The sequence below is a fragment of the Carassius auratus genome, unplaced genomic scaffold (assembly GCF_003368295.1).
Source record: "Carassius auratus strain Wakin unplaced genomic scaffold, ASM336829v1 scaf_tig00215406, whole genome shotgun sequence".
NCBI lineage: Eukaryota > Metazoa > Chordata > Actinopteri > Cypriniformes > Cyprinidae > Carassius > Carassius auratus.
Genome location: NW_020528072.1, coordinates 394,940 through 420,626, shown reverse-complemented (window position 1 = coordinate 420,626; position 25,687 = coordinate 394,940). Strand labels below are relative to the sequence as shown.

General features: G+C 35.7%; 1 protein-coding gene and 1 long non-coding RNA gene across 4 annotated transcripts in view; one reads left to right on the top strand and one right to left on the bottom strand.

Moving 5' to 3' along the window:
- The first annotated feature begins 425 nt into the window (after window positions 1–425).
- On the top strand, window positions 426–7,308 carry LOC113094535 (uncharacterized). 3 transcript variants are annotated; one of them, XR_003288119.1, is made up of 4 exons: window positions 426–2,377; window positions 3,711–3,849; window positions 5,400–5,478; window positions 6,299–7,308. It is a non-coding gene; the product is annotated as an uncharacterized LOC113094535 (long non-coding RNA). The 3 variants fall into 3 exon arrangements; XR_003288118.1 differs by lacking the exon at window positions 426–2,377 and having other exon boundaries at window positions 3,714–3,849; window positions 5,400–5,435; XR_003288117.1 differs by lacking the exon at window positions 426–2,377 and having other exon boundaries at window positions 3,714–3,849; window positions 5,400–5,493.
- Window positions 3,687–25,687, bottom strand: part of LOC113094534 (coiled-coil domain-containing protein 85C-A) — a 29,810-nt gene continuing 7,809 nt past the window's right edge. Inside the window, exons 2-6 of the mRNA XM_026260113.1 lie at window positions 12,543–12,622; window positions 9,541–9,645; window positions 6,254–6,349; window positions 5,358–5,456; window positions 3,687–3,825 (exon numbers count right to left, since the gene is read on the bottom strand). Coding sequence (XP_026115898.1) covers window positions 3,736–3,825; window positions 5,358–5,456; window positions 6,254–6,349; window positions 9,541–9,645; window positions 12,543–12,622 — 470 coding nt within the window. The 3' untranslated portion in view covers window positions 3,687–3,735. The remainder of the gene's footprint in view (window positions 3,826–5,357; window positions 5,457–6,253; window positions 6,350–9,540; window positions 9,646–12,542; window positions 12,623–25,687) is intronic.

The following is a 25,687-nucleotide window of genomic DNA, read 5'->3' as shown; positions in this document are numbered from 1 at the left end:
CACTGACTCGTTTGTCCCGCCCTACAATTGTACAGAAGTGTATTGTAATTGGCTAATGTTTCATACGCAACTGCGTACGCGTGTGATAATTGGTTAAAGCATAATTATTTTTCACACAGCTAAACTGTACGCACGTATTGGTTCGTGTTAAGGCGGTAGCCGTTTGTAGTGACTTTACTGGTCGTGAAGAGGAGTCGATCTGTGCGGTCAGATTTACAAGGTTGGTTTGACTACACTAACAGAAAAGGCTTGTGTGTCTTGTGATTGGAAGTTTACTTTGGGTTCGTAAAGTGACCATAAAAGGATAAAGTTTGCGCAACGTGATTCGTGGAGGAAACCGTCAATCACAGCCGGAACATAGAAAACGTAAGACATAGCTATAACATGTTGTAAATGTAACATCACTTGTATACAAACCATTTAAAATATTCAAGTAAAAATCATAACCAATTATAATGTGTTTCCAATAGCGTTTAAATTAAAACTAAATCATATTATTTATTTTTATACCACTTTATAATGTATAATTTATTTTTTACTTTCTACATTTATATTTTTATATAATATTCACAAATTGTAAGCATGTAGGATAACACATTTTTATAACTAACATTTATAAATAACAGCGTTGCAAAATAGGCAACCTCGCATAAACGAATAAAGAATAAACAGCTCGTGTAATGAGATTTTTATTTTTTTTTTGCTTTCTGAAGTTGCAAAATAACATATTCTGACGGCTAAACACCTAATTTATTGATCATCTGTTGGAAACGACGAAAAAAAATCATTCAATCTGTTAACATTACTGCAACTCCAGCAAATCTCCAGTAGATGACAGACTCTGCCTTTCTCTGCTGTTCATTTTATACAGTTCAAAAAGGAGACGAGACATTACGCAAAGAGTATTCTGTTTTATTCAAATCTACAAGAGGGTTATATGCAATTTATTTACATTTTTTTATTAGCTAAAATACAGGTCCATTCTCAGCTACATACAGCTTATTAAAAATATATAAATGCATGCTAGTTACAGGTATTCTATTTACATTGTGCTGAATTGTATGTCCTGGCTAGAATACAACTTCATGTGTGTTTTACATACAGATGAGCTACACAGAACATTGAATTTCAGGAAAGATTCAAACATCAAATCCCCATCCAAAAAAGAAGCAGTGCATTTGAAAAGAAAATAGGAAAATATCAGCATTTCAGATTCTTTTGAGCCTTAAACTTAACAAATAATAAAAAAAAAGTCAGTAGTTGTGCAATCTAGATCTGTTTCTAAAGGACACTTTTAATTGGATTTCAAATTAGTTTTAATGTATGCATGTACTTCTTCAACAGCAATGATTTAGGTATTGTGTTCACATGAAACACTTCACAGCATAGCAGAGACCATATTTACACTGTGTTACTGACCCAAATTCACAACGTATCCTTTTCATAAAAATATGCAATCATTTTCTTTTCTTGATCAAATGTTTCCTGCTCATATTTTTCTCATAAACTTCGGACACACAAAAAGTAACACTCTGCCAAAAGCAACCTGCTGCATCCAGTCAAAAAAGAAGAAGAAAACATCCAATACGAATGTGATTTCAGTCCAGCACTGTAAAAGTGCTGTCATAAATATACAAATGCAATGAAATATCCACAACTTTAATACAAAAAAAAATAAGTAGATCGCCAGAGGGATTTCGCCAATGCTCAAAAAAGTTTCGATCTAAACAAACAATAAAAAAATATGGCTTATCGCGTCTTAAAAAAAAGAGCTTTGTGTGAATGCAGCAAGCATCTTTTGAGACAGTTCTTGTGTACACAGATAATAGACCTGAATTGTAACACAAAACTCTACTTTCATTCATAAGACTTTGCTATGTACAGTACGCGCATAAAAAATGTTGCCTGCATGGGAGTCTCATGAACTTGGCTAATGGAACAGAATTAGAAGTTTTACACAAAATTCAGCTAAATAAGCGTATTGTTAATAATGGAAACCTTCCAATTTATCCAGGTTTTATCAACACATACGTTATGGTCCGATTCAATTCAGTATTCACTGAAATGTTAAGCTTTGTAAAAAAAAAAAAAAGGAATAATGGAAGGAGGTACTTTATAAACTCCAATAGCAGATTATGCCATTAACATGTTAGTTTCTCACCTCACACTGCTAACTGGAATCAGGCTGAACAGAAAACATGCATCACTTCCATACTTGCATTCAGCATATTAAGTATTTAAAACCTGAAATTGTTCTCATATAGTTCTTTTCATATAGGACTCAATCTGTAGACCTAAAACAGATTAAAATGAATAGTTTACTCTAAATCTGTTCCAATGAAGAAACAAATTCATCTACGTCTCGAATGGCTTGAGGGTGAGTACATTTTCAACAAATTTTCAGTTTTGGGTGAATTATTCCTTTAACAGTACTTTCAATTATATTATGAGCCCACAAAGCCATAAGGTCTTGTATGCAATCAAAAGCACTGCAAAAGATACTGATATTAAATTTTGACTCCATCTGCTCAAAGACACAAATGAAGCGACATTAATCATGATTGTCTATTTGGAACTTAAAAGTAATATGCTTTGAGTTGAGCTGGCATTTATAAGTACTGTTTGGAAAAAACTATATACTTTAATTAAATGCTTAACTCATGAGCTGACCTGCATATGCCATCTAAATATTTTTAGGTTATTTTAGACTATGTATTTCTGGGAACCTGAGCAAATGTGTTATTTGCATTTATGAACTACCTGGAAAAAGCTTTTCAGCTATGTAAATTAACACTGATTAATAAATATAAATTGTTAATCGTTAATGGCTGCTAACTTGATAAGTAAGATGAGGTTTAAGTTTAATTGTAATGATAATAGTCTGTGACATTCTGATGTGATGGGTGTGGCTCAAGTCAAAAATATATACAGTATGCAACAAGTATAAAGTTTGGGGTCAGTAAGATTTAAAAAAAGACATTAAAGATTTGTATTTTAAATAAATACTGTTCTTGTGAACTTTCTTTTTAAGAATCCTGAAAAAAACTGTTACAGTTTCCATGATATTATTAAGCAGCACAACTAATAATAAGAAATGTGTCTTGAGCATCATATCAGCATATTACAATGATTTCTGAAAGATCCCGTGACAATGAAAATTCAGCTTTACCATCACATTATTTTAAATTGTAATAATATATAGCTAGTATTTTTGATCAAATAAATGCAGCCTTGCTGATCATAACAGACTTCTTTCAAAAACATGAAAAAAATCTTACAACCCAAACTTTTGAACGTAAAAGTTTTTTTTTTTTTTATCCTTGAATAATATGGTATGGTCTTATGCCAATATCAAAAAGCTTTTAGGAGTGGAAAGGATCTTGTAGGAGTATCTCTGTGGGGTAAGAGCTGTGTGCTTTCATTCCCTATCTGGAATGAGAAATGAATCCATAAAGCTGCCTTGTATGAATACTTGGATGGTGTGCACATAAATAGAGCTATGATTTAGCTCGTGCTAATTGTGAGTCCATTATATATTAAACTACCACCTGGTGTTGTAAGTAATAGGTTTGAAATGTCTCAACTGAATGCCATGGGCTGAAAGAAGCTGGCAGTAGAAGCAAAGCTCTTGGTGTCGTTTCACAAAGTTGCTGAGTTCTGAGAATGTCTGTTCCACCCGTCATATTCACAGATTTGTTTGTTTGTTCAAGGCCCTGCTGGTCATTGACACAGGAGCTACATAGGGCCTTTGAACTGGTTCCCAGAGAGATGTTGGCGGATGGAGGGTTTGGATCCTGCCGCATCACCGAGCTTACGCCACACAACCTGAACACACAAAGCAAACACACAGTTGGGTGAATCTTATGGCTCTATGAAATCTTGAAAAATCAAAAATATCTTCAGAGATCTGGTCATATTATAATGTGTGATGGTGTGGATTTTTGATATTGTGTATGATAGTAATGATGATGTGATTGTCTTCATTACAGAACACATTAGCTAGCAGTTCATTAACATATATAAATGAAAAATGTATGTATTTTCCATTTATTAAGTATTATTAAGTATTAAGTTTTTTTATATTCTACAATTTTGTCTACATTTAATTTTTTAATTGTTTTAATGTAATGTTTTAATGTGAATACATGTTTCATTTAAATTAAAAAAATATATAAAAACAAAAATATTTTGTTGTAAATGACAAAAACGACTTCTTACAGGAAAATGCAAAGTATACATTTCCTGATTTTAAGTTGAAACAAGCTAAAAAAAGGTAAAAAATCCGATATGACAGATATCTTTTGAGTGTATATATATATATATATATATATATATTATATACTGTGTATATCATTTTTTAATTTTTAATTTTTATTTTTTTATTCTTGAATAATGGCCTGTTAAGTAATGACACCTCATAAACCAACTCATATTATATGAAAAAGAAAATCTGTCTCTTTTGATTTGAGTCTTTGTCTTTTTAAAATGTAAAATAAATTTCAGGTTTAACAAAAAAATGTTGTATTAGATCAAATGCCTTTTGTAAGTTCAATAGAGCTTGATTAATAAGAGAATAAAAAAACTGTATCATCGGCATACAGAGTCCACACCAAAGCCTACAAAACACCAAAAAATAATAATACAAAAAAGACTAAGCAAAAAGTGCAAAGTATAATTTTCTTGATTTGAACACGTTTGATGAATTTGCTAGAGGGGAATTTGAGACAAGCCGAAAAAATTTCAATTCTAGCAGAACTTTTTGAGATTTAGTAAAAGTCACAAGAGGCACAAATATATACGAATATATTCTTGATTAATCTATTATATTATAAAGTGAAGAGTTCCCAAGTTAAGCAATGACTCATCATGCAGAATGAGCTTCTAAATGGGCGAATTGATGGGTGGGTGAGTCTAGGGACTAATTATGATCAGAAAAGAAAGAAACCGTTGTGCTATCTGAGATTTAGCTTTTGACAAGCTGAGGTTCTCCGTGCAAGAACAGAGCACAGGCCTCAGATTCCAGGGGCCCTTCAGGGAGCAGATAAACCTGCATTGTTTCAGTGATCAAGTTATTTTAATTGCACAGACAACTGTGCGGTAAACACGCCGAGGACTTTTGCCAAGGCCTCTCATTAAAATGGTCTGAAAGTGGGTGTCTGTTGTGCAACATAGAAACAGTGTCCTCAATCAAAGCCGATGTAATTATACAAAGTGACAGCACAGCAAACACATGGGAAAGGGAGCACAAACTTACAGCCCCTTTCTGTTCAACAGGGTTTTATTAATGGACAAGAGGGAAGTAAGCTGGGGTTCAGGGTTGGAGGAGGCAGATAAGAGGTGTTTCTAGGCAGACTCACATTACACATCTCTCTGACAATGGCTTTCTCTTTTTCACTAAGGTCCTCCTCGTAGTCCTCTGGGAGCTTCCTGTCCAGGTTTTCGTGGACTTCTAATACCTATAAAGAAAAGGAACAGAGGGTTAAACAATTAATGGTGCTTGTAAATCAAGCGTCACTATTACTATGGGTCATACTTCTACCTATATTCCTTTATTTATTTATATATATATATATATATATGTGTGTGTATGTGTATGCACATATATACACACACACACACACACACACACACACACACACACACACAGAAATATATATAACAACAATATATATTGTGCAACAATAAATTTGTAAAAAATTTGCCTTTGCAACTAATCTGAAATAAGTTATAGTAAAGTAAACTGAATTACTAAAATCAAGTGACTAAAACTGAAGTTGAAAATTGGACTCAAGCTAAATACAAATATATTTAAAACCAATATTTAAAAAACGAAAAAAAAAAATTATAAAAATGTAAATAAAATGCTTCAAAATTCTAAATATTAATATTATAATAAATACTACATATAAGCCCTGTGGCAATGAGAACGTTTCTTGTACCAGAATGTTATGTCGTCCTTCAAACAACAGAGATCCAAAAAATCACAGAAATCCTGGAGGTGGCAGTATTGCTATAATAAGTAAGACTTTAAACGTTTTGATGATTTGTCCCACTTTTTACTGATAGACATTGAGGGATAACAAAGAGAGGACTACAAACTATTAAAAAGTGTAACACAATTGAGAAATGACCGCAAGCTTAAAAAAATAGCACAATATACCTGGACATGATATTTTACAGCAATCGTTAGTTCTGAAATTCAAACAACTTGTAAGTACGGCTTCATTTTGCAATATGTGCATTAGAATCTCACTTTCATGGCATGTACAACAGCTTCTGGTTTCTGTGCTGCCGGCAGGTATCCGGTGACGGGGGACAGCAGATCACCTCCTGGCATCCGCGTAGATCGCTGTAGACAGATGGACACACATTCGTCACAATCAAAAATCACTCATACTGCTCTCTCAGTTTACCAGAGGAGATCCGAGCACTGGAAAAGCCCATGGCTGTTCCTCTGAGTCAACTCAGGCTTGAAATGGGTTAAAGCATCTCATTATAACTCATCTCTGCTTGGACCCCCTTCATGGGTACGCATCAACAAAGAGTTCTTTCAGTGCACAGGGTCTGGTGAGCCCCTGTTTAGACACAGCCCTTTGAGTCCCATTCTAGCGTTAAATCCACAACAATTGAGCTGGCATTTCAACACCAGGGTCGGGAGAGGACCCCTGGATGGAAACTGTGGCTCGCTTTTGGCCTGGGAGAACAGGACTGTGATGTTCACTCGCAGTTGCCAGCAGGTTTATAAAGGGCTAGAGCCGTGGGGATTTTACCCTGGACTGACCCGAGTACATCCTGAAACGATGGCCGCTGTCATGCATCGCCCCGGCAGTCTGATTAGAGAAGCCCACAATTCATTCTGCATGGATTCATTTGCCATGCAGCGCTCGAATTACCTGGATTATTTTAATAGCTAATGCCATCTATTCAGGACCTTAAAATTCTCATATGATAAAGTTGTAGGAACTATATTGCAACATGACATTAAATGTAAGCGATTTAATTCCCATAAAATGTAATTGTATAAAATATAATGCAAATTAATACTATTAAATAATAATAAGAAATTGTGATGAGTGGGACAGGGCCGAGAGCCGTGGGAACGGAGCGAGGCTGGTGGAGTGATTGAAGATGAGTGACACCTGCACCACTCACCGGTCTCGAGTCCCACGGTGGAGCTCCGGAAGGATAAAGGGAGGAGTAACGACAGTGAAGAACGAGAGAGGACCAGGCCTGGGTTTTATTTTGTGTTTTGGTTTTGTTTGTGCTGTTTGGTGTCTGTTTTATTAATAAAGTTATTGCTTGAATGTTCGCCGGTTCCCACCTCCTTCTTCTCTACCTACAAAAGTTTCCATTGTTACAGAAATATATTCATAAATACTTCATACCACTTGGATTAGATTGTATGAATATATGACAACACAACTATTTTCAGCATTGATAATAATAAGAAATGCTTCTAGAGCACCAAATCTGAATGATCATTTGACACTGAAAACTGCTGGCTGCTGAAATAAAGCTTTACCATCGTAGGAATAAATCACATTAAAATAGAATAAATCTAACATTATCATTAAGAATCAAACATTACTGTTTCATTTTTTTTTTTGATCAGGTTCTGACCCAGCACTTTTAAATGGTATTGTATACTGTGTATACATTAATGTAAAAAATCATAGTATTTCCATGCTACATCTTAGTCAAGCAATCCTAAATCTAAATCTAAATCAAAGCCATGCTAATGAAGCCATAAGCTCGTAGACAGTGCTGAGACGCGCTGGGATAAAATAAACCCAGCAGCCTCTGAAGACGAGACCCACGCTACTCTCCAATTGATTTCTTCTTCCTGTGGAAGCTGTCCCTCATTTTAAAGTGGAGCAGATGTGCTGTTTTGGCCTGTCATAGCTAATGAGTGTATTAATTAGCTAAAGCAACAGGTTTGCAGATGACCTTTTTTGAGGATACGAGTGGAGGGGAATGATGATGATGATGATGAAAATTATACTCAGGAGAAGAGAGAGACAGGGAGGAGAAAAGAGGGATAATAATAAAAAAAAAACTTTTCAGGACAGAACATATTCAACAGCATTCACTACAATCCCATAGAGCACTGTGGGTTTTGTTTCAGATGTTTCTCCTAAAAAATAAAGACTTTGGTATCTTGGAAATCCTGAGAACAGATTCTGAAAAAACACACACACAAAAAAACACACAGATGCACTGGATATATTAAAACAGGGTTAGGTACACAGTTCCTATCAGGTCATTTTGGGGTTAGAAAGGATATCTAAAACAAGGAACGGATCAGCACTGAGACAGTCTCCAGCTGAGATCAGAGCACAACAAACCTCCTGCTGTCCACAGGAAATGACCTATAAGCACAGCATATTTCAATTGTCTTCTGTGCTACATATTAAAATACAAACGGTTCCCATCACACTACAAGAAAAAAAAGAAAAAAAACCTGAACCTGCCTAATGAATAAAATACTCTCTTGTTTAGAAGTTTGGGGTCAGTAAGACATTTAATTAAATTAATACTTTTATTCAGCAAGGATGTATTAAGTTGATCAAATGTAAAGACTTTTTCCACTGTTGCAAAAGATTTCTATTTTAAATAAATACTTTTTATATACGTTTGAGCTTTTTATTCATCAAAAAGTCCTGAAAAGTCCTGACAGAATATATCACAGTTTCTACGGAAATATTATAAATAAGCAGCACAAACTGTTGATAATAATAATACAAATAATATAAAATAAATTTAATTAATAACAATGTTTCTTGCGCACAAAATCATTAAAATGATTTCTGAGCAATGGCTACTGAAATTTCAGCTTATGTATGTTTGCAGAACAATACATTTTCATCATGAAAACTGATGAAAGCATCTTCTGTAATTATTCTCAAACTCTAGCCAGCAATAAATACAACTTTGGACTGAAATAATTTAAATAATTGATTGAGTTATTTGACTGATAAATCAACTAATAATAATAATGAACAGGTTCTGCTAATGTTTATTTGTGACAAAGTGTTTATGTTGTCTCATTTCAATAATCCAACTGTCTGTTATGCAACAGTTGTTTCATTTAGTTTATTAGCAAATGGTGTGGTTTATTTCAATGAAAAAAAAAAGGCAAAACTATTTCAAGATAGACTATTATACTAAATTATTGTATGACGACTTGTACTCAATAAACTGTAAATAATTGTTCTATGTAGGTGATCGACACATTTTATACTGAATCGTCCACTACCTCCTTATTATTGGAATTATGGAATTGTTAGTGCAGTGGATAAGATACACGTCTGTGGTGTGGGAGACCCGGGTTCGAATCCACTGTGAGACACCAATATGCCTCTGAGCAAGACACTTAACCTTTAGTTGCTCCAGAGGCGTGCAATTGTAAGTCGCTTTGGATAAAAGCGTCAGCTAAATGAATAAATGTAAATGTAAATATCTTTATAAACTCAACTGTGATTGAGGTATTGGCTCTGATGCAGAATAATGGGGTCACTTAAGATTTAATACGATACGTACATTCTGTAAGGTGTCCTGAAACTGGGATAGTGAGGAGAGCTGGGACTCTGAGTGATACAGGGACAGCCCTTTCCGAAGTGTCTTCAAATCTCCCATGCTCCCTTGCTGTGGAGAAAAGCAGAAATGTGTCAAACACAGATAATTAGAGATAATTAGAACAATAAAAAAAAAAAAGATTCCCTAGATAATTCAAAGATAAAAAAAAATGTTTTTCAAAGATAATGAATGTGAATGATTGCCAAAGGAAATGTCATTAAATATCAGTTTGTGTGCTGTTCTAAAATGTCATAAAACCTAGAATTTCTATGTGCACAGCAAACAGAAATGTGTATGATATATAAAATCATAAATAATACAAGCACTGATTATCTACCCAATGTGTTCATCTAAGACATGATTTTATATCATCACTGGATGTGTAAGAAGAATCCTGTACAACTAAAAAGATCCAAGAGTGGGTGTGTGATTACAATATAGTAAAGTATCAAACCCTTTAACCCTATAATTTCTCTGACTACAACTTGGTTGCTGTCTACTGGTTAACCAGTATGTGCCAGTATACCGATTCAGTAATTCTAGGGGTAGATTTTAGTAGTTTCAAACATCATCCAATTAATATAAGCCTCTGAGTTGTTAATAAAAGCCTTTGAGTTGTTAATATGACTTAATTTGTAATAATGAATGGTCATATACTATCAACAAAGAAACTGTCCAGACAGATTTACTTCCACTTGCTTTACTCCAGATTTTTGGCATGGGCCGGAAGGTCGCTGTGGGAACCAGAGAGCATTAACATAGCCACAGTTTATAAATACAGCTGTTGCCTAACCTCAGCTTACAATCTTTTCAATACCTTAGTGTTGATCAATACAATGTTTAAACATTTAAAAGTGACATTATTGTTTTTTATCCGAAGAACATAAACCAAAACAATGATTGAGCTAATCTAGATGCTTGTGCTTTTGTAAAATGCAATCAGAATGACTTGACGATAAAAGATCTAGCAATCCAAGAACAAAGACACCACAAGAACACCTCCACATCTTCTATCATTAAAGGCATAACCTGAAAAAAAAAAAATAATCATTTACGATTCGTAATGGAGCAGAATGTGCTGTCTTCAACATATCTAAATTCAGGATGATAACAAAACCCCTGCAATAATGTTTGCGAATGAAAAATGGATAGCGGATGGCGCATTAGATTATTTCCTGAGTGGTGACCTGAGAAGAGGGTAAAAGGTCAAAGAAAGAAAAGCATAAAGCTCTGGAACTGAGAGGTAATGTCAGTCACGCGTCATAAATAATGGCCTAAGAAATTTAGCCAAAAGGCACCTGTCGGAAAACTCCTACCACGGCATATTTGAGTGTCACAGCCATGAAATATCTTCTAAACAAGAGAAACCTTGTAACAGGTCATGGCCTTTCCTACTTTCATACCAAAAAATGAAAATCTCTCTACACAGTGAAGAACGAATGAATTTCCTCCATAGTAAAAGCATCTGTGTGTGATTATCCACATTTTGGCTTTCTTGTCCCGTATATTGATGGCTGTTGTGTGCAAACAGCTCACAAAGGGATTACTGGAGCTTAATCAAGGTTATGAACTTCTTGCTGTTTCAAAAGTTTTCTGCTATGTCTACGTGTCTACTTTGCGTAATTTGTACTACATGTTACTAGTTCTGCGAAACATACAGTAACTCCACGCTATTCACGTTTGTACTGAAAGGGTCTCATATGATGAAATTAACATTGTGTAACTTGTTGCAGCTTTCAGTAGTCAAAACCCAGTCGATACACTCAACAGGCCTGCATTAATTATTCAACAAGGGTGCATTAAATTGATATAAAGTGTCAAGACATTTATAATTTAACAAAGATTCCTATTTCAAATAAATGTTTTTATTTTGAACCATGTATTCATCAGAATATCTTGAATTTATCACAGTTTCCACGAAAATAACTGCTGTACTTCAATTGGTTTTAACATTTCTTGAGCATCAAATTAGAATATCAGAATGATTTCTGAAGGATCAGGGGACACATAATTAAAAAAAAATGTATTCAATTAATATTTAATTGTTAATTATTATAAAAATATTTAAAACTTTATCTTTGATTAAATAAATGCAGCCTTGCCTAGAATTAGAATAAAAAAAACAATCCAATCTTTTGACCGCAAGTGTATATAAACACACTGGCTGCTTTAAAAATAAAAGGCATCTTCTCGGTCTTCTCAACAACTTAACCAAAAGATCACCCATTCTTAAAAAGTTATCATGCACAATATAATACACAGAACAAAGTATACAATACTTGCATATTCTGAGATATCTTTCCTCAAAGAATTGAGTTATTGACGGAGGCAATAAAAGGAAAACGAGGCTTCATCCATCATCAGAGAATGAAAAATATAAAGTGGTAGCATTAGAATATCAGAGATGAGCATATGCAATTAAACTGACATCAACTAGTCATCCATGCCGTTTCAACATATTGAGATGGATGTGCTATTTTGGATTATAAATCAGGGTTAAGAAAATGGAAGATGAAGACCATCTAAAAGAGAAAATTGTTAGTGACGGATCTTTATCTTTGTCTCATGTAACTGTCGGAGATCTGAGGCCTTTTCTTCAAAGCTGTGACAGTGTCATAATATGAAATCAGAGTCCCATTTCAGCATCAAAGCTTTGAGATTCAGTTAGAGTTACAGTATACATGTAAGTCTAGGTGCAATGACATGCATTAAAGGAACATATCACCCACAAATGAACATTTCCTGAAATTGTACTCAAGCCATTCATTTTTCATCAGAAGTCTTCATGGAGAAATTTGTTATTACATCACTTGCTCACCAGTGAATCCTCTGCAGTGAATGGGTGCCGTCAGAATGAAAGTCCTAACAGCTGATAAAAACATCATGATTGGGAAGGAAGCTTTGTGTTTCCATGGCATGTGCCTTGCTCTCACATTACCAGCAGAGTTTAAACTCTAGACTCTTACCTGGGATAACAATTGCTTGTTGTCTTCCTCTAAAATCTGGACTTTAGACTCAAGTTGGCGGATGTAGTTTGAAGATGAATCTGTATAAAAAATAGAGGAGGAAAAAAATATAAATGGATTAGAAATTTGAAAACTGACAATTTAGTTTTTTGAACATAGCCTACATTATATTTATGAACTTAAAGTTTGGGTCAGTAATATACTTTTTTAATGTTTTTGGGAAAAAAAAGTCACCAATGCTGTATTTATTTGATCAAAATATAGTAAAACTATTAATATTGTGAATTTGCACTACAATTTAAAATTTAAACATTCTAATTTAGTGTTCAAGAAACATTTCATATTTTTATTAATGCTGCTTAATGTTTTTGTGTAGTTTTAGAAGGGTTTGATGAATAGATTGTTCAAAATAACATTTATCTGAAGAATATGTTTTTATAAAAATGTGATAGTCTTATAGATACTTTGGCTTTTAATTGATTTCATGCATCCTTGAAAAATAAAAGTATTCATTACTTTAAAAAAAAAAAAAAAAACCATCTAAAAAAAATTGGACGGCATCTTATATATACACATTTATGCATTCCTAATATATGCAATTCAATCCTTTGAGATCAGGACAGTTAATAGGGTCAAGATGATCAGCAGTTCTGTGTGGCCCGTGAGTTTTCAGCCTGTGTGATGTTTTTGGCCCTACTCAAGTTTCTCCAAACACAATTTCGTATGTTATGAAAACCGTTTTACTGTGAAAACTCCTTAGAAGTGATTTAGTCATCCCGGAAACTGAGTCATTTTGAAATAGTGCTGCTTTCTATTAAGCACTGACATACAATACCATATCCCAGAATGCACTACGGCTACATAAGTTAAATAGAAGACATCTGTCAAGGCAAAAGAAAGATGCTGAAAAACGAAAGTTTTGCACAGTTCACATCCTACATGATCACATAAAGACTTATACTTTAAAGAGCTCATTTAGAAACAAAGAAGTCTCAAATCAGGAACTTTATACTGCCTTTTGCACACGCAAGCTGCCACGCAAGTTTGTCTCGAACAAAATCTGATGTCAATAAAATAGAAGCACAGGTAAAGAAACATAAAGATTTCATTTATGTGAAGTGAAAGCCAGTGAACGAGGATAAAAAAAAAATGTTATTTAGTAGTGGTAGAGGAGGACCTTTAAGTGTTTGGTCTTGTGTGTATGCTGCAGTCCCAGAATGCCTTTCATGACCTTTTGGTGATGGAGGGCCTGTCGGCCTGAGTAGATGCAAAAAGGAGCATGTCTGTCTCATAATTTTATGTTGAACATCCTTATGAGTACTCAAAACCCTCCTGAAAGCGACCAAGAGGTGCTTAGTTATCTAAACATACTAAAATATCTAAATCCAATGATGTATACAAAGTCATCTGGCAAATATCACAAAATAAACCCAGACTGGGTGATCAAGACCCAGACATAAAACAGAAATGTCTTTTTATCAACTACAAATAAAATAAAATATTTTTTTATGTGAGAAAAACAAGATGAAACAAGTCTAAAATACCAAGGGACTCTTTGGTAACAGAATACCTCCTGTTTAATTCTGTATTCAAATGAGTTTTTAGGCCTGGCCTAAATTAAATTGTTTACATTGTACAACAATTAAAATTGTGCAATTATTCTTTAACATTATATTTATGAAACATTTATTGGTTAAAGTTCCTTAAATTTTTATTTTATTTTATACACTATATATTAAAAATGTGGAGTCTTAAAATTAAAATAAAATAAATCAACAAGGATCCACTGTATTGATCAAAAGTGAAGACATTTATAATTTCACAGAAACAGCTTCTTTTTTTTTCTTTTTAAATAAATGCTGTTTTGAATCACGTTTACACAAAAAAATATGAAGTTGTTTTTTTTACATCAAGAAAGTTTCTTGAGCACCAAAAATGTATAAGAACAAGCTATTTACATTGTTGTTTTTTTTACAAATATTTCACAATATTACTATTTTGCTGTATTTTTTATCAAATTAATACAGCCTTGGTGAGACCACAATGGATCTTACTGGCACCAAACTTCTGAACAGTACTATATTTTCACAAATGATGAGTTTGAGATTTGTCACACTTTTTTTTCCCTCACAATCACTCTGACCCCCTTCAGAAAGATGTTAACAGCATCAGTCGAGGATGGGCCACCTGACCCTTTGAAATGAGATTCAAGAGTTTAGCTCCTCTTCCCTTTGAACCCAGAACTAATAAACCATGGCCAATCCTCATCCTCCTATCAATCATTTTAGGCTGTCCCTCACCATTCTGTTTGTTTCATCACAGTGAAATCAATGATCAAGACCGTTACCACCACAAGGTGTCACTGATGCATCTTACATCCTTACAATATCTGATGAACCCTTAATGAGGAGAACCAAACAAATCAACCCATCTCTTATTTCTGACAACAGCACATGCATGAAGATGCCGATTTGAAAGCTAATTTAATTTAAATAACTCTGGGATGGGCGCATGTTTATGGGGCTCCAGAACCATAGTGTTAATGCTATTTGCCAATCCTTGTGACCCTATAATCTAACTACAGAACATCTGATCACCTGACACACAGCCAAGCTGATTAGTGAGGCTGTCTACAAAGCCCGACCGGTTCTGCCTCATACATAACCCCGACCTCGACCCACCTCTGGTGTTCCCCACCGCTGACCGGAGAAAGACGGAGCGGGACGCTACACTCCCTCCCACACCATTCACCACCGGAGGGTCTTTTATCTCCGCAGGAACTCTTTGAACATGCAAGAAAAACAGTTTTCTCCACCCCTCTGTAATGTTTTCTTGGGTAACCCACAGTAATAGGGTATACGCCCAGATTTGAATACAGCCATTATCACTGTAGAGGATTCATAGAGAATTGTACAAGCTTTCAATTGTTGAAAGTGGGAAAATGAAGGGGATTATGAAAGGAACTTAAACACATACGGGATGTAGCCACATTCAAAAAGGACAAAAATAAACATCCCCCGGTTATCAGACAGCATTTTATGGACGATACAATACGGCTCAGATGAAGTTATAAGGATTGGTGTGAGAGCGTCGGCCACTTCTAGGAAACCTCTGATCAATTAGACATTTTCTCCTGCGCAGTGCTGTAGGCTCTACTACAGAGCACGCAACTTAACATTCGACTCCAACAAGCTGTCCTACTGTGTTTTTACAGAAATCAAGAGAAACGCGGTAATGCTAGATCTATCTGCTATCGTGCTGGCAACATCTCAGGGTGAGCTTGATTTAACTGGAGAGACACGGTGATGTGAAATAGCCTGAGAGAAAGTGTCCCTCTGTCTTATCTGATCCTGTCATAGCAAAGAGTGACCCACTTGTAGTGCCATGTTTTTACTCTTTCTGTCGAGTCTGTCCAATTGACATGTTGTCAGTGTTTTTAGCATTAACGAAAATGTATTAAAATTTGTCAGGTAGGCCCAAACTCTCACCCTGTCCATTTGGTACCAGCATATATATTCTCACAAGAGTTTCCACAGAATGAATGTTACTATAAAGCCATTACTGACAATAAGGCCAAGAAACAGAAACGAAAAAACAAAGCAAAAGCAGCATATGTTCTTTACAGGTTGCACAAACATTAGCATGCAATGACTGACTGGGCCTCAGAGGTGAATTATTCGGAGGACTTTGATCTCCGCCACACATTGGTTTCATAACTTACGCAATCTCAGTCTTGTGATGTCTGGAAACATTGAAGATATTAAAGTATGGGTGTGGACGAGACATTTTCAGTGCCAACTTCTGCAGTTCTTGATTTGCACACAGCCACCCAGGCAGGTGGACTGCTGGAATCAATAAAAAGCTCATTAGCTTTTCCAGTTAACCCCACATTTGATTCATACATAAAGTAACACTCCACAAAAACAACTCTACACCCCTCCCACCTTGAACGGGTGTACAAGTCCCAGAGCAGGATCCAGGAATTATTTCAATTACTGCAAGATGTGGAAGTGGGGCTAGCCAAACAGTGAGGCATTGTTCCACACCGCTGTGGTCCGTCTCGCTGGTGTTAAGCATTTCCCCATGAAACCTGAAGTGGGTTGATATTCAAAGGGGCCTGGGTACAGTTCACCCCTCAACCAGAACATCCCCTCTAGCAAGAGTTACCAAGAACTAAATGCATTTCTCAGGTTACAATTACTACAGTTCATGGGTAAGTTTCTCATAATGTTAAGCATATGATTTGTCATTATTATGAAGATGAAAATCATAAAATTTTAAATCATCCAAATTTATTTTGTAGCACAAAAGGTGTAAATGACATGCTAAATATTTAGACACTAATGTCGCAAATGTAATTTGTAAATTAAATCGCATTGTATAAAATTTGAAAGAAAAAAGGTCTAGACACTTTTTGTCTTTATTTTAAACAGTATTTTGAGTAAGAATTTATATAAATGTAAAAAATATATCATAAAATTAAAATGAATTCATAAATGTTAACAAATTTCACAAATTAACTATAATTGAATGGGCAAAAAAATGTTTTAGTTTGTGATACAAGGCTTAAAACAAAAAAAAACAAAAAAAAACAAAAAATTACACATGAAAATGCCAATAACGCTAGACAGCACTGAGAAAATCAATGCTGTTGAAATAATTTATATAAATCAAAAATAAAATAATATCAATATAAAAATAAATATAAAAACTATAAATATTACATATTTTATAATCTCTGAATTTGAGTGCATATACAATGATGTACAGCTAAGTACAAATAGTTTTGGTAGCTGCTGTGTGTGTTCCCTAAAATGACAATCTGACAGTTTACAGACATCTTAGAATAGAAAACAAATCTTGCTATCTTATGTTCCCTACAGTGACTAGATAAGAGTTCAGCATTATTCAGAGATACGTTGTCACTGCAGGTCCAACAAACTACTCATGACTCATGTCCACTCCTTCAGAAGTTATCCAACAATAAATGTCACAAGATTCTGCAAAAACACTGTTCAAAGAGCTTATAATAGAAACTGTAACCTTCCCCTCATCAATAAGGCCGACCAAATTACAGCAAAGTCAAGACCGACTTCCTCTTCAATGCAACTGCCAATGACAAGTATAGAATTAAACAGTCTGCTTCCTGTAAAACAACCTTGGCACGAGAAGTAGAAGCAGGAAGCTCTGGCGCAGGTATCCAGTTCAGCTTACGCAAGCTCAGCACAGCAGGGAGTGCAGCTCACACATTAACAATCATGAGATGTGCTGATTTCACTCATTAACTGTGTTATGAAACACTGCTGTCAGAGCAAATACAGAGACTCTTTTGACATGAGCTGCAATGACAGCGCATTAAATGCACAGTGGAGACACGTCCAGACTAATACTAATGCCAAAGCACATTATCAATCACTCACGAAAAATATTATGTAAGTTTTCTGGTTGCTCTGTTCCAAAGCTGCCTTCAGAGGCACTACATATATCCTTTCCACAGAATCCCAGAATGCATTAAAACAAGTTAGGAAGAAAAAAATTATGGCAGATTCCAGAAAAACTGGGAAAATTGTTACATTTGCAGGTAATTATACTGTCAAAAATTTTGGATTGATAATATTATATATATGTGTTTTTTTTTATTATTCAGCAAGGATAAATTTAATTGGTCAATAGTGACACTAAAGATATTTATAATTTTACAAAAGATTTTGATCTGAAAATAAATGCCATTCTTCTGAACTTTCGATTCAAAGAAAGGAAGAAATGTTTTTTAAACACCAAATCAGCATATTAGAATGATTTCTAAAAGTTCATGTGACACTGAAGACCAGAATAATGGCTGCTGAAAATTCAGCTTTGAATTACAGACACGGTTTACATTTCTAATTAAATAAAAACTGAAAGCAGTTATTTTAAATGATTTTTGGTTAGCGAGCAGCTTTGCTCTCTATGACCTATCTGGGCTGCTTACTAGGTTTTGGAATTGTGCCGAAGTTTTATTTCTTGTACAATTCCCAAAGAGTAGATTTTAAATATTTGAGATGTCACTGAAGATTTTAGGTTGCATATCATTATCAAAACAATTCCCGGAATAATTAAATAATAGATGGGAAACTAAAAAACTGTCTCATTCATCTAAAACCATTGTGATTCATTCATACTGTTTTCATTCACTTAAACCGTCTTCAGAACAATAGCTCTATGTCAGCCATAAATATAAAAATGGCATTTTGACAATGACATATCATGCTGAATGAAACACCAGAAGGCTTCATGTGCTCCAGAGTGCAGCTTGTGTCAGTGACGAGGCATGTGCTTATATGACGCAGCCCATGGGTGAATCTGAATGTCAGCAAATGCTTTTCCTGTATCCTCAATGGGATCCGCAGCCTAAACAACCAGAGGCAGAGAGATGACAGGTGGAGGAAAAGAAGGAGACAGACTGAAGAAGAACAGCGAAAGAGAGGAAGAGTTATGCATAGAGCCTTGTGCAGAAACGCCACTGTCACTATCAATCTCTGTCTGCGGCGCTGAGAACAGGGGTGTAATAAGACAACAAGGACGTGAGTCAGTCTTGCATCCCCCACCCCACGTACACAAACATCATGCACGCTGTCTGTAGGGGTGTAACGGTACGCAAAAATCACGGTTCGGTACGTTCCTCGATTTTAAAGTCACAGTTCGGTTCATTTTCGGTACAGTAAGGGAAAGAAATACAAACATTAGACTGCAGGTTGTTTATTACTATAAACTTTTTTTAACAATTTGTTTACACGTTTTTAAAATACTTTTTAATAAAATATATATATAAAAGAAAAAAAGAAAAAGAAATAAAATACTGCTGCAAAGTTCTCCGCTAAATAATATACTCTCAGTCTCAAACCAATATCATATAATAAAATATAATGAAAAATATAAATAAATAACTATGATTACAGTGCAGCATTACCAATCCCAGCTTCTAGGCCTGCTCATATTTAAAAAAAATATCTAACTTTTCAAAAGTGTAAAGTGCAGCATGAACAGTTTCAGTTTAGGTCTGCCCAGATTTCGTTATTGCATTGGACCGAACAGAATTAAGAGCAAAGGTCTGTGTAAATGCCGACGGGAGATGCGTTTGAATTTTTTCCTAGTTGTAGTGATGTTCACACTCGCGTGATGCCTTTTGAAAACATTAGGCCGGTAACACACTGGCTTATTGTCAAACATAGTCTATTTTGCGGTCAATACTGTTAACGGTGTCCTTTATCAGTAGGCTTTATATTTATGCTCTACATGAAGTATAGATATTGTTGTCGTGAAGACAAGATCCTGGTCTGTCGGCGATCTCCCTCTATGTCACCTACAGTAGCAGCAGCGCACCAGCGCCAAGTCAGGCACCATTCTGGTGTGTAAAGACACAGAAAACGTGAAGCAGGTGTCATGCAACAGACACGCAGCAGAAACGCACGCTCACGCCACGCAGCCAGTGTGTCGCCGGCCTTAGAATCAGCTGCAGGGCAGGATTTGCGCTGAACGCAGAGACTTCCGCCACTTAATATGTTCGTTTGGAAACACGAAAATGTACCTATGTTCCGCAAACAAAATATTGCATTCGGTCATTCGGTACACACGTGCACCGTACCGAAAGCCCTGTACCGAAACGGTCCGGTATGAATACACGTACCATTACACCCCTAGCTGTCTGGCAACCACACCACGACCCTCGTGAGCAAGACACATCCCTCAATGCTCAGCTGAGATCCAGAATGCAGCAGTGCCACGCGACTCAAGTTCAAGCAGCCTACAAAAAGCTACAAAAAGGTACAAAATCTGTCACTGGGACGGTACCCTGTCAAACAGTATACCTTTCTGCCACATTCACTCCTAAAAGGTGCATTTTAGTACCCTGAAAGTACATATTTGTACCTAAAATGCACATATAAGTACCTAAACCAGGGGTCTCCAAACTTGGTACTGGGTCCAACCCTAATTAAACACACCTGAACCAGCTAATCAAGGTCTAACTAGATATTCTAGAAACTTTGGCAAGTTGAAGCTAAACTCTGCAGGACACCGGCCCTCCAGGACCGAGTTTGGAGACGCCTGACCTAAATTATTCATATTAGTATCTTCTGAAATTGTACCGCCCCAGTGACTTCTTGTGTACGTTACCTCAAATCATGCAGCTTGTTGAGAAGAGTTGATCAGAGTTGTTAATATTCACCTGTTTGACAATAATATGGGTAAATAAAAGCTGTATCTTTCTAGTGACTAAAATATCACATTTCTGTGATATATAGCGCAATCAATAGGACTGGATCAGCCTAGCAACCACTCAGCCAAGCAAATGCATAGCAACACCTTAGCATTGTGGTGGCAATCTTTGCATTGGCAAGTACTGCTCAAGTGGATTAAACCTTCATTAGTATTTTTCATATGGAAATAAAGCTATTTTTTTTAGTATTATTTTATTATTATTGTTTAGGTTTTTACATATGACAAGCACTATTTTCAGTGCCCTTGTATAGTAAAAGATCCTAATATATATATATATATATATATATATATATATATATATATATATATATATATTAGTCATCTGTATACTAGTTGAATGCACACAACAAAGTCGTAATTATTATTGGGAAACCTTCTATGCCCAGAGTTTCAGAGTTGGACTGCGTCGAAGAAAAAAACATGACGGACACAATAGATGCAGCAGCTGTATTGACAGTAAATTTGTTTCAATAAATTTGTCTTTTAATTTACGATAAAACTAGCCGAGTTGTATGTACAAAATATGATACTGTAGTACTCTACAATTTCGGCATTCTACTATATAACTATTCAATTTAAAGCACCTGTATGAACTGAATAAAAATACACCAAATCTTTATTCATCATTTTTTTAAAGAAGCGTCAAAGCATTGCTAAAAGTTTTTAAATTACATGATAACGTTATAAATCTTAATGTCAATTTTGTAAACATGACGCAAAACTGCGTAGAACACACAATTAAATTACTCATATTTTATGTATTAATTTTCACTGGCATTTTACATGTACTCCAATAGACAGACAGACAGGAAAAATATTGATTTTCAAGAAAATAAGTTCAACAATGTACCTAAATAATTAACAATTATAGGTGCAAACTATGGGGTAATAATTTTTGCTGCCTTGCAAAACAGTGACTTGAATGCAACTGAACTCATAAATACAGAGAACTTCAGCACACCAGTAATGGGGGACAACTAAATGGCTCTTCTTAAAGGAACAGATCACCCAAAAAAGCATTTTTACTCATTCTCATGTTGTTTTACAACTGAAAGCTGTTTATTTTTTTCTGTAAAACACATAAAAAGTAATCATATCTATTTCATACAACAACCGTTCTCAATCTATTTAAGCTACAAAAAGGACCAAAAAAAATCATACATCATAAAAGTCTAAATAAAATTAGTCCATGTGTCATTTTCAAAGACTTCGGAAGCCATTTGTTTGTTTGAAACAGATTACACAAAACACATAATGACTACACAAGTCATTCCTTCTAAATGTCTTTATGATGCATATTATTATTATTAATAATATTATTTGGGAAAAACTGTATAAAATACTTTGAATATTCTCCTTTGGCATTCCAAAGAAAAAAACAACAGCATATGGGTGAATAAATAATGACCATCTTTTCATATTTGAATGTATTATTCGATACACCCCACTGTTAGACAATGCAAATCAGTTTGCACAGTCCATTAAGAAAGCAGCTGAATAACAGCAAGCAACACAATTAAGGCAAGAAACAATAATAAAAAACAGCTTTTTAAAATCTGTTTGGCCCTGTACTGCGGAACAACCCACTGCTGAGTGTCTAATTAATGAGTTTCATTCTGCCGGGGTGTAGAATTCACTTTAAATGCAGTTACTAAGTCGTTTTTGGATGGCCTACTGCCATTTTGCCGACTGTATTTTTTCAAGCAGGCTCTAAAAGCTATAATCATCTTACAGCAGAAATCTGTAGATTAGCAGAGGAGCATATGCTCGCTCCCTCTACATTTCCCCCTGTCTGCTCTATTGCCCTCTATCCATTCTGAACTCAGTGTTTGCCTTTTTAAAGAGGTGTAAATTGCCCAGGGGTCATCTGTTTGCTTTACTGAACTCATAGGAGTGAATCACACTGTGTGCTCTCTTAGTAAAGAATGATTGCACAGTGTGCATTTACTGCCAGGTAATTGTCACCACGAGTTTTGCGAGTGACTTTGGAAAATACACAGCAATAAATGTGCCCACAGCAATACCACAATACAGGTTTATCTGGTCATATGGTTATTTTATCGCTTATCTGCAGTCTTTAAAATGACACCAGGGAGTAAAGCACTTAATGGCGGTGAAGGAAAAGCAGAGCATGTCTCCAGACAGAACACATGGGAGGAGCCATCAGAGGATCTGCTGACACCTCACTTACCGTGACTGTGAATGGAGAAGATCACAACTGCCATGCACGGTATGCATTCCTAATGCATTGCTTACTGCCTACTGGATTTAAAAATAGAATGTGAAACAGTATGTAGTATGCAACAAAAACAAATGTGTGTTTGTGTGTGTGTGTGTGTGTGTGTGTGTACTTTTAACTCTTCAGTCAATGAAAGACTGATAACACTTCCAGATCATTCGCCTCTATAAAAATTCAAGGTCAAATTTCACAGTGCACTATAGGATTATACATTCTGGGATGCACATTTTGGCATGTGCACTTTGTCATGCAGGTATACATACAGAAATTTTGCAGGCTCTCATATACAGTACTGCATTCCTAAAGGAGTTTGTAAGGTAGTACGTCATCCAATTTCTGCTTACAGTAACTAATGCATTGTTCTCATTTGTCTTGTCCAACATCACACAAAGGGAAAGGTACACAAAGGTAAAGATAAAGGAATGCATTTGTATTCAGCTATGCAATATAGAAGCTGTGCATTCAAGGAACTATGCAATCTTTTTGTATGTATAACTTCAAATGTGCTTTCAAATGACCTAACGACAAATAACTTTCTTTTATCCACTACATCTGTCTGGATATAAAGTACATAACAAAAGAACAATCTTAATATAGACAGAAATGACTGAACACATGCCCTCTGAAAATATGCAGGCATGAGCAAAGTTCAGCCCAACTAACAGTGATTCGAAGAATCTAAATTTGTCTTTTGCTCTACAGTGAAAATAAAAAGAAACACAAATTACCGAGGATAAGATCTTGCAAACACTAGAAAAATCTGGAATAACAACACATTCTAGAATGAAAAAATAAAATAAATTGACATTAAAATTAACCGAGTATAGTTCTTCAGAATGCACAGGGCGTATCATCAGCACTGAAAGTCAACACAGGGGTTTTGGGGTCTCCCAGCTTGCTGCAGACTTGGCTTGATTCAAAAATAGAGCAGTGAATAAGCGGACGGCAGAGCACAGCTCCGAGAAACGTGTTGGGAAGATAGACGGCATACCAAGGTATTGATAAGAATGTATCCTAGCAACAAGCCCCAGTGTTTGACTAAAGGGCCTGCCAGTGCTTTAGTATTACACCTCCAGCCTGTGCCAAATGAGCTTTCTCTTTCCTCTCTGCTTCTTTCACCCCCTCTCTGCTTTTTTCAGCACACACACATTTATTCAGCATGCACAGACTGCAGTGCAACTCATACCAGAAGAGGAAACAGCATTTTTCCAGTATATTCTACTTCAAATATTATTTAACTTGGAAACTCTCCAGTTTGCGTGTGATCTATATGCTGTGCGCATGACTCACTGTTTGACTGCACATCTTATCTTGAGAAATCACATGATTATTAGGCAAACAGATCACACCCGTAATAAAGGAGGAATCTCAAAACACTATTACAGATGGCATGATATGGATTTTTATGAAGCGTTTCATGTATTGGATGATGGGTGTGTTTTAAACACTCTCCATAATAAATAGGTAAAGGAATAAATTGAGAGGAGATGTTTAAAGGAATAGGTCCTAAAAAATGAAATTTGCTGAAAATGTCAATGTATCATTCACACCATCGTGATGGCATATTGTGAAGAATCAAGCAGCACTCAAACTTCCTTTAAAAGAGGTTCAAATGTAGTTTCTGGAATAATGTTTACACTATGAAGTGTTAGTAGTACAACAAATGCAGTGCTAATGACAAGAGCATTACTCACAAAAACCAGGAAATCAAGTAGTGAGTACTGATTCGCTTCACTTGTTGCACAACAATGGCACAGTAAACCCATTTGACAATTTTGAAGACCATTGACATATCTTCTGAAAGCAAATACAGTGAAAACACTGATGTCACCCGACTTCATGTTCTTACAAGTTTGTCGTTACAGAAGAGCGGAAGGAAAGACTACACTTTGTCTCTAAGATCTTCCATCAGAGAGGGTTGAGAATCAGTTTAGATAGTTGACCGCAAGCATGTCAATGGAACAAAAAAATAAACCAGTAAGAGGATAGGAAATAAGGATCAGGAAACAGAGATGAGCAAGAACTAGAAGACGCTCTCATGCCTGAGCAGAATGACGTTAGGGCTCTATTCACTGGTGTTCTTTGAAGGACTCTTTTCCCTTTGTGCACTAAACAATACTGTTGGACAGATGGCTCAAGCGAACCGAGGGCGCACATACTCCCACCTCCTCTTGACAGTAGCAGGGGTCCACCAGACCCACTCCCGCTGTCTAAAGTGGAAGGACAATAGTGAGAAAGATCCATCCAAACACCTCCAGAGTGGTTCAAAACTGAAACGAAAGATTTCAAAACGAAGATGTTATTGAATGTCAAAAATGTATAAAGCACAACCATATATTCTACAATGAGACGCAATATAGGTGGGTGGGTGCTGGAAGAAACTCAACATAAGTCACTGGAATTTCTAATTATTGGGAGACCATTATCCCAAGAAAAATAATTCAGCGGAAAAAAGAAATACTCATTCATGCTTGGCTAGTTTCCTCCTGAGGTGGCATGCCAAGACAAGGATCCTGAGTCAACAAGATCTGTGCAACGGAGCTGAAATCTGACCTTCCCTTTGACATCAACGAGTACTTTAGGACCCGGGCTGCACTCTGGAAAACACTGATCCATTTCTGAATTGGCATGGAAAGTGGTCCCATTA